This window comes from Mustela nivalis (assembly GCF_964662115.1).
Source record: "Mustela nivalis genome assembly, chromosome: 17".
Lineage (NCBI taxonomy): Eukaryota > Metazoa > Chordata > Mammalia > Carnivora > Mustelidae > Mustela > Mustela nivalis.
The window spans coordinates 29291473-29306742 of NC_139036.1; the positions used below are offsets into that span (position 1 = coordinate 29291473).

At 36.0% G+C, this 15270-nt stretch overlaps 1 protein-coding gene across 2 annotated transcripts in view; it reads right to left on the reverse strand.

The window, feature by feature from the left end:
- The window catches only part of CLTC (clathrin heavy chain), a 64751-nt gene that overhangs the window by 29118 nt on the left and 20363 nt on the right, over positions 1 to 15270 (reverse strand). For both annotated transcript variants that reach the window (XM_082705872.1, XM_082705871.1), the window contains exons 2-9: positions 14927 to 15134; positions 11516 to 11784; positions 10889 to 11050; positions 7824 to 7937; positions 7225 to 7398; positions 3626 to 3823; positions 2701 to 2901; positions 3 to 155 (exon numbers count right to left, since the gene is read on the reverse strand). In XM_082705872.1, the coding sequence (XP_082561998.1) occupies positions 3 to 155; positions 2701 to 2901; positions 3626 to 3823; positions 7225 to 7398; positions 7824 to 7937; positions 10889 to 11050; positions 11516 to 11784; positions 14927 to 15134 (1479 nt within the window). The remainder of the gene's footprint in view (positions 1 to 2; positions 156 to 2700; positions 2902 to 3625; positions 3824 to 7224; positions 7399 to 7823; positions 7938 to 10888; positions 11051 to 11515; positions 11785 to 14926; positions 15135 to 15270) is intronic.

The following is a 15270-nucleotide window of genomic DNA, read 5'->3' on the forward strand; positions in this document are numbered from 1 at the left end:
ACTTTTTTCGCATATAAAACAATCTTCTGGACTTGACCTGTTTCTGCAAAGCACTGAATGACTTTATTTGGGACATTAGCCCGCAGATACACACTAAGTGCCAATGTAGGGTCCACAGATTTCACAAGGTCACCCAGTTCTTCTGAACATTCCAGCTGTCCAAGGGAAAAAGAGACTGTTTAGTAATCCATGAGCTATTTTATAAATGAGCAGTTAATATTACTTTCACTATAAATAACTAATGACAGGCACTTACAATTGTCCCAGAATATATTATAAATATGCAAGGGTTGTGGTTAGTAAAGACTCTTCATCTTGTATTCACAGCACTGTCTCAGTAGAATTCTCCACACATTCTACTTAAGGATAAAAGGCCCACCAAGACTTCATTCATACTTATAGATATAACCAACTACTTTGTTAGGAAGAGGTACCTAAAAAGTAGAATCCTGTACTTCTATCTTTTATGAATATTCAGATCATCAGATCAACATGGCCCCAATTTTTCCAAAAAGAATCCAATTTTTAATGTAATGTTATCAAATAAAAATTTAATATTTAAGGAGTCAGATGAGGCTTACCCTAAGGACCCTTCTTAAAATTAAGGTATAATCTGGGGGCGCCTGGGTGGCTCAGTGGGTTAATCTGCTGCCTTCGGCTCAGGTCATGATCTCAGGGTCCTGGGATCGAGTCCCGTATCAGGCTCTCTGCTCAGCGGGGAGCCTGCTTCCTCCTCTCTCTCTGCCTGCCTCTCTGCCTACTTGTGATCTCTGTCAAATAAATAAATAAAATCTTAAAAAAAAAAATTAAGGTATAATCTGTATGTCTATGGGATCTAAGCTCCATTATAATTTTGACTTTTAGATCTAAGGTCGCAAAGCAGAACATACTAATTTTACAGGGACTGAGATAAAAACTTTAGAATTTTTAGGTGGTATACAAGCAAATACCCTCCTCTGTACTATTCAGACTGCATCAGTCAGCTGCCCAATCCGGAAAACAGTTTCCCTAAGAGTTTTGATTTATATACTAGAGTTGATTTTCTACTTTTAATGGTTATGTCAGAGAACAGCATTTATCACTGAGAGGTAAAAAGTTCTACTGGAGTCTATACCTCTTAACTGAACATGCTAACTAGTACAGAGCTGACCAGTATCCTTTTACCATAAATAAATCCCATACAACCATTTTCACAAAAAAGGTAATGATACCTAAAAAGCTTTCACATAGCTATATAGGTCAACTCAGTTACTTTGGCTGTTCCCATTCTCTCTTAACTTAAACAATTAGAACAGACCTCAAATACTCGCTAGTATGGCTAGTAACTATTCTTCAGCAATGACTCCTGTCCAAGCATCCCAACTCTGAAGCACTATTCTCCAGTATCCCATAAGACTGCTAGAAGCTGGGTCAAGAAACAAGGACTTAGAATTAGTAATGTAAAAATATTATCAATATACACTAAAACTGAAAGGTATAATTATATTAAAAGTTATTCACTACCAGAGTATTTTAAACAGTACCACCTCAGGTCCTGATATAAGACAGAGTAATTCAATACTACCACTTTGTTGAAAAAGGTTTTTTATGGTGGACTGAAAGGAATAATGCCACCAAGCAACTTTTTAAACTTGTTAGCTGCCTTACAAATAAGCAACATTTTCCATAATGTGCTCAAGAAACACAGTGCTATTAGCTGCTTTGTGTAAAAAGAAATTGCTGGGCAAATACAAAAAATACAGGGAAACCCTACAGAAAAGAAAGCTGGTTAAGAACAAATTTTAAAGAGTCAAATTTAAATAAATTTCAAGAAACTAGTTAAATATTTTTCCATGTAATTGAGAATCCCTACCACTGCTAATTAGATAGCCCTGAAGTTTTGTAACTTATCAACAATTGTTCAACATTTCATGTTTCCCTTGCACATCCAAACACTTGTTACTAGTAGCAAATACAACAATTTTGATAATACTTGGGTATTTCTAAAAGATGTATTTGTAAGGTTGAAACTACTGTGTATATCAAGTATGGGATGTGAGATAAAAGAATATATAACCTATGTCCAAAAGAGTCTTACATATGTTGACCATATGCATATATGTGTATGTATACTGAAGTAAGCATCTCATACCAAAATTTTCCAAAAGCAAAAGGATAGCAATTAAAAAAAAAAAAAAGGATAGCAATTTGCTTCCAGGTTAGTACGCTTAAGCCCCAAGCAAGAATCCTGGATTCCATTTAAAAAACCGAACAAAGGGGCGCCTGGGTGGCTCAGTGGGTTAAAGCCTCTGCCTTCAGCTCAGGTCATAATCCCAGGGTCCTGGGATAGAGACCCGCATCAGGCTCTCTGCTCGGCAGGGAGCCTGCTCCGCAGCCCCCCCGCCCCGGTCTGCCCCTCTGCCTGCCTCTCTGCCACTTGTGATCTGTGTCAAATAAATAAATAAAGTCTTTTAAAAAAACAAAACAAAACAAAAAACAAACAAAAAAACGAACAAAGATACCCTATCTCAACGCGACATAAAAGTTAAATACATTTTCAAAAAGGTAGTAAGTTAATGCATCTCATACAATGTCTGTCCTTGTTCTGTTCCTATAAGCAGTAAATAATGGGCATTTTGGTGCAGCCTAGATGTTTCTAACTTGCTACCATGGTATTTAAATATGATCAAAGCAAAAGTATGTTAACATAAGTTTATGTACCTTATCTTCTTTTAACCATTTCTCCAAAAGCTGTTTCCGTCCTTGCTGAAGTACAGGTCTACACAGTTCTAAGGATTCGTACTTGTTTAGCTGACCCTGGTCCAAAAGAATTCCAAAATACTGAAGTAGAGGAGAAGTTTGACCAGGCTGGGCTGGGACACTCTGGAACCGACGGATAGTGTCTGGGGTACGAAGGATTCCCTTTAAGAAAGAGAAATGTGCAAGACTCCTTTTAAAGGTGATCCAACATTACACTAATAACTCCAAGGATCTCTTGAGTCAATCTTAAAAGCATGACCTCATCTACCAATAACAAATTTCAAATGTTCCATACACTAAATAGCAAAGATTCAGTCAGTATCTGTCACACATCTGGTTCAAGGTTGTAAAATTACTCAGAATCAGAAATATATCAATCCAATTACAATACCAATGTGTAAGAGAACAGCTTAATCGTAAAGCAGTTATGGCTGGCTGTTGTTGCAGGTTCACATTAAGTGCAAACTTTGTACTGATTGGGGTACAGAGTGTTAATTCAGTCCAACATTACAGTAAGGTGATGAGAATAAATTCAGCTACAATTTCAGACAATCTTCTTACCATAAACTAAATAGGATCTATTTAATTTTGAAGTTTAGAAATAAAAATCAGTAGCTATCACTGATGAGGGTAAACAGTGTTATAACTAATTGAACATTATTACATCTATGTAAATCATAGCTAGCTAGATCTACATAATCTGACACTGAGTTTTAAAGAGCTAACCAAGTCTAGAGGCATTGACAAGTAACTTATACTACAGGAAAATGCAACCTAAAAAGGGTTAGTTTCTCTGTGAGAGAGCTGGTTCCACTTCTAACATTATTAGAAACAGAACATATTAACATGAATCCCATCATGGCAATTTCATTTCCCTACTATTTACCTTTGGTGCATTGGCAGCTACCTTTGCTGCCTCTGAGTAATTTCCCTGGGCAAAAAGAGCATTAAATTTCCGGGCAAAGAGTTCTTCAGCACCAGCTAAGTTGTTACGTACAGCCATTCTCAGAGCCAAATCAGGATTTTGTAGGACATTGGTGATATAAGGAATTATGTTTTCTTCTTCCACACATACTGACAGAACCTGGAATTTAAAGATTGATGAATAGCTGCAATGTATTCATTTGGATATCAATGATACAAAATTTGTTTAGAGCTGTTTACTACTGAGTCATAAAAGATAATGAAATTGTGACAACTGCATTCTTGTTGCCATAAATAAATTTTAAAAAACTGAAGGGCACCTGGGTGGCTCAGTCAGTTAAGAGTCTCAATCTTGATTTCCCGCTCAGGTCATCATCTCAAGGTAATGAGATAGAGCCCCGTGTTGGACTCCATGCTGAAGTGTGTAACCTGCTTTGAGAGTCTCTCTCTCTCCTCCTCAGCCCCTTCCCCCTGCTCATGCACATGAATGCATACATGCTCCCTCTCTCAAAACAAAAAAACACCCCTGGGGATAAAAATATATTATATGTTTATAAAAAATAAAAAATTAAAAATTAAAAAAAAAAAAAAAACCACCCAGGAGAAAGAAGACTAAGGGTTGGTAATCCATTTGGGGATTCTTAAAACATGGCCATATTTATAATATAAATACAATATTTATAATATAAATAACCACCTATTTTATACTATCTTCACACTGTCTGAACTAATTGCTTTGCAATCATCCATTCATTCGTAACATGGTTAATGTCAAAATTTAGGCCCCATTCAGTTGAGCTCCAAAAGGCAGCTCTCTATGTGGTTTATCGATTCTTGGGAGAGAGTCTGGACAATCTACAGGATTATGAAAAAGCTCTGCAATCTCAATGAAATCTAGGGCTCATCTGGAAGAAGCTTAAGGTATATTCCTTTTAACTCTAGGATTTTTTTTTAACAAGGATTTTCAGTAATTTTAATTCCATTTACACTCCTAGAGACCAGATTATATACTCAATGAGGGGAGGGAATCACTGAATCTTCAAGCACCTAATATACTGCAACACATGCAGTAGATGCTTTATAAATGTAGCATCAGTAAAGAGCACTTGGAGAATAGTTACTTACCCTTAATTCTCCTTAAAAAGAAAAAAAAAAATCACTGTCACAGAATTCTGCCCTACTTGCCTAAATTCTAAATTACTCTCAACTGACATGAGAAAGGGAGCCTTCACTTCACTACTTACATATCCATTCCTCTCTCCTACACCAGATCTGGTTATACACCTCAGCTTACAAACATATTATCCCAACAAGCACTTCTCATACTGGAATTTCTCATCTGTTTCTCAGTCACTACGCCACATAAGGACAGGCACTTACCTTTCCTTAGTTGTATTATTAGCACCAGACTGTTTTGCCTGAAATAAACGCTTGATATTTGTTAAGTAAATGAAAATGGGAAATTTCTGTGCCAGTACTAACAAGAATCAAAACACAATCTGAGAATTCAATAATCAAAAGAGACAGGTAACAGTGTACCCTGTCTGTTCTATTTTTCCTTTTGAGAAAAATGAATAAATTTTAACTTCCAAATGCTTTCACTTCTACAGGTCAGAGGGACCCCTCCCCAGCTCCAGGACTTCGGCTATCCTCTATCTGCCTCATGTCATTCTACTACAAATTAATACATTAAAGGAAGGAGTAATTACTTGTTCTTTATAGTCATTTGCATTCCAGACCCTCACCCTTAATTTAATGCTTAGCTCCCAGGAAAAATAAGGAAGATGAACAAATCCAGTTCCAGTTACAGTCTGAAGCTTCCTAATAATTGCTATGCCTTCGTCTTTCCCAAACACCAAATCCACAGATTCATCTTTATCCTATTTTACTGTTCTAGCAGATTTCTAGCAACCAGTACTCAATATCTACAGGGGACAGAGAAGGTTCCTCTACCTCTAAAGTCAAGTTCAGAATTTAAGCTACATACTGGCAAAAATGTTCTTGTGACAGTTTTGGGGTTTTTTTTAAGCTTTTGATTTTTAAACCAATAGAAACCACAAACTCATTCCTTTAGGGCATATGCCCAGCAGCAACTGACTTTGACCAAAGACCAGAGGAAATGACTTAAGGCCTAAGGTCCCTATAAACACCCATCTCCCTACTCAAAGGAACTGGCCCAGAAAATTTGTTGGGAAGGAGAATCATCAGTAAGTTCTCAAAATCAGAGTTACAAATGGCAAATATATATGGTGAAATTTTCCTAGATACTTTATTACCTTAAAAATATCAGCATGGTAACAGAAATAAGGAGGTCTTTAGTTTAACAACTTCATAATTAAATTATCACTAACCTAGTTCACCAAAAGGCCAACTCATTCCTGATTTTTCTAAGAGAGACCCATTCAACTGAATACATGAAAGCTACTGAATTTTTAAAGTTGTTTAGTGCCAAGACATTGACTGGTATAGAAATATAATTTTTTTAAAAAGCCCCTTTCTAACGAAGAATAGTGACTGAAGCAGTTAAACAAGCAATTGTAATTCATTGTGATAGATGTAGAAGAGGAGAGCTACCTAAATTCTGGCAGTATAAAGCCTAAGCACCTAATCAGGTGTGGAGATCAGACAGGGAATGGACAGACAGGGAAAGACTCCCTTTCTCTACAGGATCTGCTTCTTTACATACATACCACTTTCCAGAAATTAACAGAACAAAGGTGGAGGGGAACCTATCTGCTTCCTTTGCTTACTATCTGGGAAAACTACTAATTTGAAAAGCAAGAAAAAGGCAAGACCAGTAATAGTACTGCTTGAAATTTTAAACCATTTTTTAGAAAATAAGATACCTCCTGGTGGAATATTTTTGATCACGCTAAAATATTAAGAAAACAGAAAATGAATTACTTCTGACAATTTCAGAATAAGTAATACTTCCCCTATCTAATTGGATAAGTTTCCAGGTACCCCGCAATAGCTATTGTAACACAGCACTTTCCAACATTAAATATTTAATAACAGGAAAAGAGATGTAGAAAGAATTCTTTCCCCAGGAGTTGATTAACTGACTTAGCAATCACAAAACGAAAAAACCTATTAAAAAAAAAGCAAAACCACCTGCCAAATGTGACCCTAATAGTTTTGCATGGAGAGTCATTTTTTTTTTTTAATGACTTATTTATTTGATTGCGGGAAGGGGCAGAGGAAAAGACTCTTCAAGCAGAATCCTTGCTGAATACAGAGCCCTACTTGATCCCCAGATCACGCAATCCATGAGATGGACCTGAGCTGAAATCATGAGCCGGACAACTAAAAGACTAAGGCCACCCAGGCACCCAAGAAATATTTCTTTTGACAATAAAGACAGATAAACACAATCCTAAGTGGCTATGTGTCAAATAGTTTCTCTTTGAATCAGGATCAAAGGGAGACTTTTTACCATGTGCTTCTGTATTTTTATGTGTATATTATTTCTGACATCCAAACCATTTGCTTTTTGGGAAGAAAAAGCAAAGTTCATGGTAGTTTTATTTCACTGCTTAATTTGTTTCAAGATTTCCTTACTTGTCCCTTTCTGTTGACTCCAATTATTCCAGCTGTAGCTTCATGCGGTGCAGTAACAAAGATTGTTTCTCCACTGATTCTATTCATGTAGATACAGGTACCAGTCTCAAGATCATAGAGGTGGATATAACCATACTTAGTAATCAAGAATACTACATCATGCTTTTCACTAATCTGTACAAAGAAAATCAACAATTCAGTAAAATCATGAATCTACAGAGAGAAAAATTAATTCATTTCCATTTTAGAGACGCTAAATTCTAGAACTTTGACAAGAGGCTTATATGAGAAATATATATGGTTTCCTCATTTCTATTGCCATTTACTACTCCAAGTTCTTACAATTAACAAAGAGTATAAGTAAAATGTATAAAAGAGAAACATAATTTTGAACTTAGGAAACCCAGTTTATTCATTACATGAAAATTAAGAACACTTCTTTACAAAGGAGCACTAATAAACTTTACTACTGAATAAAGGGTATTTTTCTAAGCACTACTAAATTACACTGACTGTGAGTAGCAGTTTGGGGATTAATTTTGTTTGGGTATTAATTTGGAGGAGAGATTTTAAAAGTCCATTTGTTTTGCTTAAAATACCTGCATTGCAACAGGAAAGTCATTTTGTGCTTCTGGAGGGAAGAAAACATCCACTGCCTTCTTTGGAAAGGGCTGGTTTCCTGTAGGTGGTGTGCCAACTTCAATGATATGTAACTGTTTAAAAGAAAATAAAATTGATACAGATCTCTCATTCAGTAGTTGATCATCACAGCAACTTTATTTGTAGCCCCACACTGAAAACAACCAAAATGTTCTAAAATAGGTGAATATTAAACTATGGTACAATTACACTATGTAATACTCCTTAGTAACAATAATTTTAAAAATTCTTGTGGACATTACGCCAAGTGAAAAAAAAATGCCAATCTCAAAGTGGCACATGTTATACAGTTCTACTCATGGAGCATTCTTGAAGTGATAGTATTACACAAATGGAGAGTAAATTAGTAGTCAGGAGTTTGAGACACTGGGGAAGCAGAGGAATCCGTGGTGATAGAACAGTATATATCACGAATCTACTCCTGTTAAATGACATAAAATGATACAATTGTACCAATGTCAATTTCTGGTTTTTCAAATGTACTGTAGCTATGCAAGATGTAACCAAAAACTAGGTAAAAAACAGAGGGCTCTCTCTGTACTGCCTTTGTGGCCTCCTATGTATTCTTTTAAGATAAAAACTTTTAAAAAGCTAACTGAATAGCTAGAGGGAATCACACCTCAATCTACCATAAATTAAGGGCACAGAATGGTAATATATGACCCAGGAAGGTACTTTCTCATCGTTTCCAATTGTAATTTACTCTTTCCAAATAGAATTCTAACTTAAGTTGTTAAATTTTTCTCTACCTATACATCTCTCTAACATAGATGGAAAGTATATACCTAAGTTGGTTCTCTAATCACATATACCTCATGGATGAGAACATTTTGGTTCAAAATATCTGATGCTGCATATCAGCCAGGCAAGAAAAGTAAAAAAAAAAAAAAAAAAACCTCAATAAAAGAGCATTATATATATTTAGCTTAGTCATGTCAGGAACGGACTCAAATAAAAAACAGTACAGTTTTCAAGATACATACCATACGAAAACTGTAGGGTCTCATCCTTCATTAGATTAAGTATCCATACTGAAAAGAATGGTTTTCTTTCAAAAGCTATGGCAAACTATAGCAGAAAACACAGCTATCTTCCAAAAGCCATGGTAGAGTACAAAAGATAAAGCATTCAAGAACCTATACAGGTTCTTCCCTATGACCCTGCAATTGCACTACTGGTATTTACCCCAAAGATACAGATGTAATGAAAAGAAGGGCCATCTCTACCCCAATGTTTATAGCAGCAATGGCCACGGTCACCAAACTGTGGAAAGAACCAAGAGGCCCTTCAACAGACGAATGGATAAGGAAGATGTGGTCCATATACCCTATGGAGTACTATGCCTCCATCAGAAAGGATGAATACCCAACTTTTGTAGCAACGTGGACAGGACTGGAGGAGATTATGCTGAGTGAAATAAGTCAAGCAGAGAGAGTCAATTATCATATGGTTTCACTTATTTGTGAAGCATAACAAATAGCATGGAGGACAAGGTGAGTTAGAGAGAAGGGAGTTGAGGGAAATTGGAAGGGGAGGTGAACCATGAGAGACTATGGACTCTGAAAAACAATCTGAGGGTTTTGAAGGGGCGGGGGTGGAAGGCTGGGGGAACCAGGTGGTGGGTATTGGAGAGGGCACCAATTGCATGGAGCACTGGGTGTGGTGCATAAACAATGAATACTGTTACGCTGAAAATAAATTTTAAAAATTAAAAAAAAAATTTTTTTAAAGACTAAAAATAAAATAAAATAATAAAAATAAAGTAGTGCTTTAAAAAAAAAAAAAAAGAACCTATACAGATTTTCAGATACTAGAAAAATGACATTGAAGTTTTTTCCCAGTAGGACTTTTCAAAATATATCTCAGCTTTATGTCTTAAGGATAATATCTGACTTCTAAAACTTAGTGTCTCTTCGTGAAATTCAATCAATTCAGACCAAAATACCAATGTTTTCTCCCATCCCAGTACTAACCAGGCCCAATCTTGCTTAGCTTCCAAGATCAGAGGAATATGAGCGTGTTCAGGGTGGTATGGCTATATTCACCATATTAAGAGGCTGACTGGATCATTCCTCAGTTCAGGGATTCTTATTCTGAAATTCTATGCAGAATTTTAACTTCCCATGCATCTATTCCCTCACTGCTAAGAAGATATGGATTTCAAGCCACCTCTATCTTAATTTTTTTAACTACTTACGGAAGACTTAAGAGATTCTACTCTGGCAGTTACAACGACAGCTAAACTGAGCTGCCAGGGCCAGGAGTACCAACTGTGGCATCCAAGTGCAGGCACTGTAGCAGGTGAATCCTCAGACTTCTGTGTCAGGGCTTTTGGCTAGGAACATGGCTACTGCCCATTCTCTCTTATTCCTCCTCATTTTTTCCCAAAGCCTGGTCCTTAACCTTCCTAGCAAATTATAAACTATCTGTTATCTTTTCACTAAACTTTTTATAATCTAGTCAACCAGGCTTTGTTTGTATTATAACTAAGAACCTCAAGATATAAAGTACTTCAATTTGTCCAGGTGCTTCCAATGTATAGCCAGGGTTGAGAAGCTGACTTAAGATATTACTCAAATTGTGGTCCAAATCTATCTAGTTACCTAGGGCATTCAAAATATAGATGATGGGCTCCACTTACTAAGTCACACTCTCTAGATATAAGGCAAACAAACGTACATTGTAGCAACCTTAATTCTTATACACAGTATTGAGAAACATCAAACTAAGGCCTTTGGTAAAGATAAGCAAAATAAAGTGTCACTATAAACAGCTGATATAAAAAAGTTGTTAAAGAACATTATTCATTTTAGACAACTATCACAAGAAAACATTATTTAGATAAGTATTACTAGAAGCAGAATTTAAAGTCGCCACAAATCTTTATATTAATAACAAATTAACAATGGAGAGAGAAGACTTTTGAAATTAGAGGACTAATTAAATTAGTAGAAAGACAAAGATAAGTTCTCCCTAAATAATAATTTGCGAAGCCAAAACTCACCTTCCCTCCGGCTTGACCCCGTACTGCAAAACAAAATAACGTAGATTCTTCTGCATTTCCTTCCATTTTAAACTGCGCAAAGCTAGCCGCATGTCCTTCAATGGGCTGAGACACTTTCCTATCTACAGAATACAACTGCATAGCTCCCACCACACGATTTTGCTACAAAGGATCAAAAAGAACAAAATTTGGGGACCCAGTGAATCTATAACTCTCAGATTCATCAGCCAGTAAAATAATTAAAATGCTTTATATCACTTTTGGCAGGATTTATAATTCTTTATATATTTAGTCTCTCCATGTAGATTTGACACCTCTTAATTTAAAATTTGGTTCCAACATTTTCTTAATAAAGCTTAACATGAATATTTAAAATGTGCCTCAGAAACAAGCATCTCTTTACACTATCTTGAAAAAAAAAATCACTTGGTAAGAGTATTCTGAAAACCTACATCAGTCTAGAGTCATTAAGCTAGCAACCTTTATTTCTTAAAAAAGAAAAAAATATGCTTTCAAAATAAGTCTGATTCACCAGGACTAAACATAGAAGACATAATTTTAAAATAAACTTCAGTCTACTCATATTAATTCTCTTTACCTTTTATTAAACATCTAGAAAAACGTTACCTGTGCAGATATGCCAGTCAGAAGTAACCACTTTTGCTTTGCATCTGTACGATAATTGATAATCTGACACCCTGCAAGGCTAGAATGGCGATCAAACATTTTCACTGGCTGAGACTCTCCTTCCATACTCCAATGATAAACTGCATTATCCGTAACAAGAGCAACCGTATTCAAAGAGATCCATTTCCAAAAGGTGACATCATCAGTCATGGTATGGGCCTTCATTTTACTTTTCATTTCAATGTTAAATATCTGAAGAGTTTTCCCAGCTAAAAACAAAATTATGAATTATGAGTCGTTAGGTAAGCAAACTTCAGGATAAATTATTATCTAGCTAGACTATCTCTAACAAGCTGTAACTTCAAAACAAAATGGTTCTATCAGGAGACTAATAACTACAGAAGTCACACTGATAGAGCAGCAACCTTTGAAGAGATAGCAGAGACTAAGCCAACAATCTATACCCATAACTGAAGCAAAAACTACATTACCTCTACTAAGGACATTTTAAATAAATAGTATGACTTCTATGGAATTCTAAACCCCAAATGAAAATGAGTCTGAAGACTTAACAGTGATGGAAAACAAGGCTGTAGCCTTCATGCTAATAATTAAGAATGTTTATGCATAAACTAAGTTAGTTGTAGGTACACAGAACAAAGCAAATCTGATACAAACACAGGGGGAAATGTCTACTTTTTAAAAGGCAATCATCCCCATCCAACCAGGTCCAGTGGAAAACTGCCTATTTGGAGAAGGATCTACAACTCTGCCTTGTACTAAGCACATAAGAGAAGTACATGCTACATCTCATCAGGGAAAGGTAGAGGTGCAGGAAAAAAAAGGAGACAAAGGACAGTTTCAGATGCTGTTAATATGCTGGAAATACAAACAAAGTTCAAGCTTCATCTAATTAAGACAGCAAACAGTAAAAGAAGGATGAAATTTGCCTTGAGTGTTAAGAGTTCATGGAGTCAGATGCAAAGGCTTGTACTTATAATTTGAAATCCATCAGAATGAAAAGTGATTTGGTCTAAATTAACAGAGATCAAAGCCCACAGCATTCTCTAGGTTAGCTAATCCAGATTAGTCCTTAGAGACTAAATAAAACTCCATTCCTGAGCCAAAGAGAATCTGGCTCTTGAAAAACAAAAACTAAATTATAGTTGGGGTTGGGGGAGGGAGGTTGGGGTTGGCAGAATTGGACACAAAACACAAGAGTTTTGTACCATGATCCTTCTTACCACATGTAAAACTTCTTCCATAAGACAAAGAATGCTATTCCCATCCCACATAATATGTAAACCACAACCAGACTTGAACAATTGTTAAAAGTTATAGTCCTGTTTATAAAAAGAAGTGAAGGTTTAAAAATGGCTTCAGAGGGAAGCAGTATTTGGGAATGACTTACTTTTCTTTGCTGCCTTACCCAGCCTCTAGTTAACAGACTTTCTTATTTATTTTTACACAAAAGGGGTTGGAGTACATGTGTAGGGTGATTGGGCAGGAGGGCAAGATAACAGCTTAATTCCATAATATAGACATATAGGCACAAATCTATAATGCTATTATTACAGTGCTCTGAAAATCCTTTCAATTTATTCTTCTTATATAACAGGACAATAACTAATACAATCTAATTTAAGATAACTCACCATCTGCACACATAAGAAAGCATTAAGAAATGTGATAAGATAACAATAACATTAAAAATAGAAAAGAAATGTGAGAAAATTAAAACGATGGCCTTTTAGTAGAGAAGAGTGAGAGCTGCTAAGCAGTTGAATCTAAATTCTTTGAGGAGGCTAAAGGGAGCTTAATACCTTAAAGTATAACATATGTATCATTTAACAAAAGCAAGAAGCTTGCTGCCATAAAACATGTGGTCCTAGTGTGAAAGTTGGATTACCTTTCCTTAAGATAAGATCAACAACTCCTATCTTGGATATGTGATGATGATGTATTTATTTGACTATGCTTGCCTCCAACCCTGCATTTAATCTCCAATCAGTTTCACTACTAAATACAAATTATTTACCAATTCACTACTAAATACACTACTAAATTTAAATTATGTGAAGAAAAACCTGTTTAAAAACCTAGCACCATTAACAACTCACCCACAAATTTATCAAGAAATTACTAGGAACCTGAACTCTTCCTACTACCAAGAAGAAAAACAAAGCAAAATAAAGACAATTAAATGCCTTTTTCAGAGTCAGCAAGCTTGTCACCTAGTCCTCTCAGAAACTTCTGTTTTAAAGTGTCAATTACATTCTCACTCTATAGTTCAAAGGAAAAAAAATAATACAGGCTTCCAGACAGTATGAATTTCTTTAAACTGCTCAGATGGATAGATTGTATGGTTCCCTACTGTGAGACCAAAAAGTTAGTCTGAATAAACTCTAACACCCTTGATTCCAAAGATTTAATAACAATCAGTGTAAATTGAAGACTTTTTTTTTTTTAAGATTTTATTTATTTATTTGACAAGGAGAAATCACAAGTAGATGGAGAGGCAGGCAGAGAGAGAGAGAGGGAAGCAGGCTCCCCGCTGAGCAGAGAGCCCAATGCGGGACTCGATCTCAGGACCCCGAGATCATGACCTGAGCCGAAGGCAGCGGCTTAACCCACTGAGCCACCCAGGCGCCCCCCCTTTTTTTTTTTTTTTTTAAATTAGGCTCCACACCCAACAAGGTGGGTCTTGAAATCATGAGCCTAGATCAAGAGTCAGCTCCTGGGAGGCTCAGTGGGTTAAAAGCCTCTGTCATGATCCCAGAGTCCTGGGATCAAGCCCCACATCATGCTCTCTGCTCAGCAGGGAGCCTGCTTCCTCCTCTCTCTCTGCCTGCTTCTCTGCCTACTTGTGATCTCTGTCAAATAAATAAATAACATCTTTAAAAAAAAAAAAAAGTCATTATGTTCTACCCATTGAGCCAGCCACTCACCCAATTCAAGACATTTTTAGAACTTGACATTCTAAATGAAATGCACACTTGAAGAATTTAAAAAAGGACAGCATAAATGATAAGTTTATCTTCCTAACAAAATTCTGCTATGTTTAAGTACTAATATTGAAAGTATATTTTATTTCAGAATATGAATCACTAATGTCTGGTCTTCTGTATATGGAGTTGTATTTTTAGCACAGCCTTGTCACACTGGAGGTACAAAATTTAAATTCTTTCAACCTAAAACTTAAAATTTTACCCAGCTATGCTGAGGAGAAAGTAAGACATTTCACAGAAACATATGCCACTCCGTGAAAGCAGTTAAAATCAAATTTAGTAATATCTTTAACTTTGCAGATTTAACTAAATTTAATCAACACACTAAAAAAGGTAAATCCTAATTACTGTATCTGAATAAATTATACATAGGGAAAAAAAATATCCCCACAATCTTTTATACCTTTCAGTGCAATTACTTTGCTAGCTGGATTCATGATGGCGCTATCTGCAGAAATTGGCCTTCGAATTGGATTGCTTGGGTCATTCATATCAATGATTACCACCTGAGCCTGCTCTCCTACTTTCTCTCGAATGCAGATGAATTTGTCTGACTCCATAGTTAGGGTACTGAAGCCAATGTTTGCTGGATTTATACCCAGGTTCTGGAGCTGGGGAAAAAAAACAAAAACATAATAAATCATGTTACAAAATGAATCAGAAAGACTTGATATTCATACATCGTCATCATTACAAATCCTCATTTAACCATTAATGCCTTAAGGTAAACAGTGACAACTCCACTAC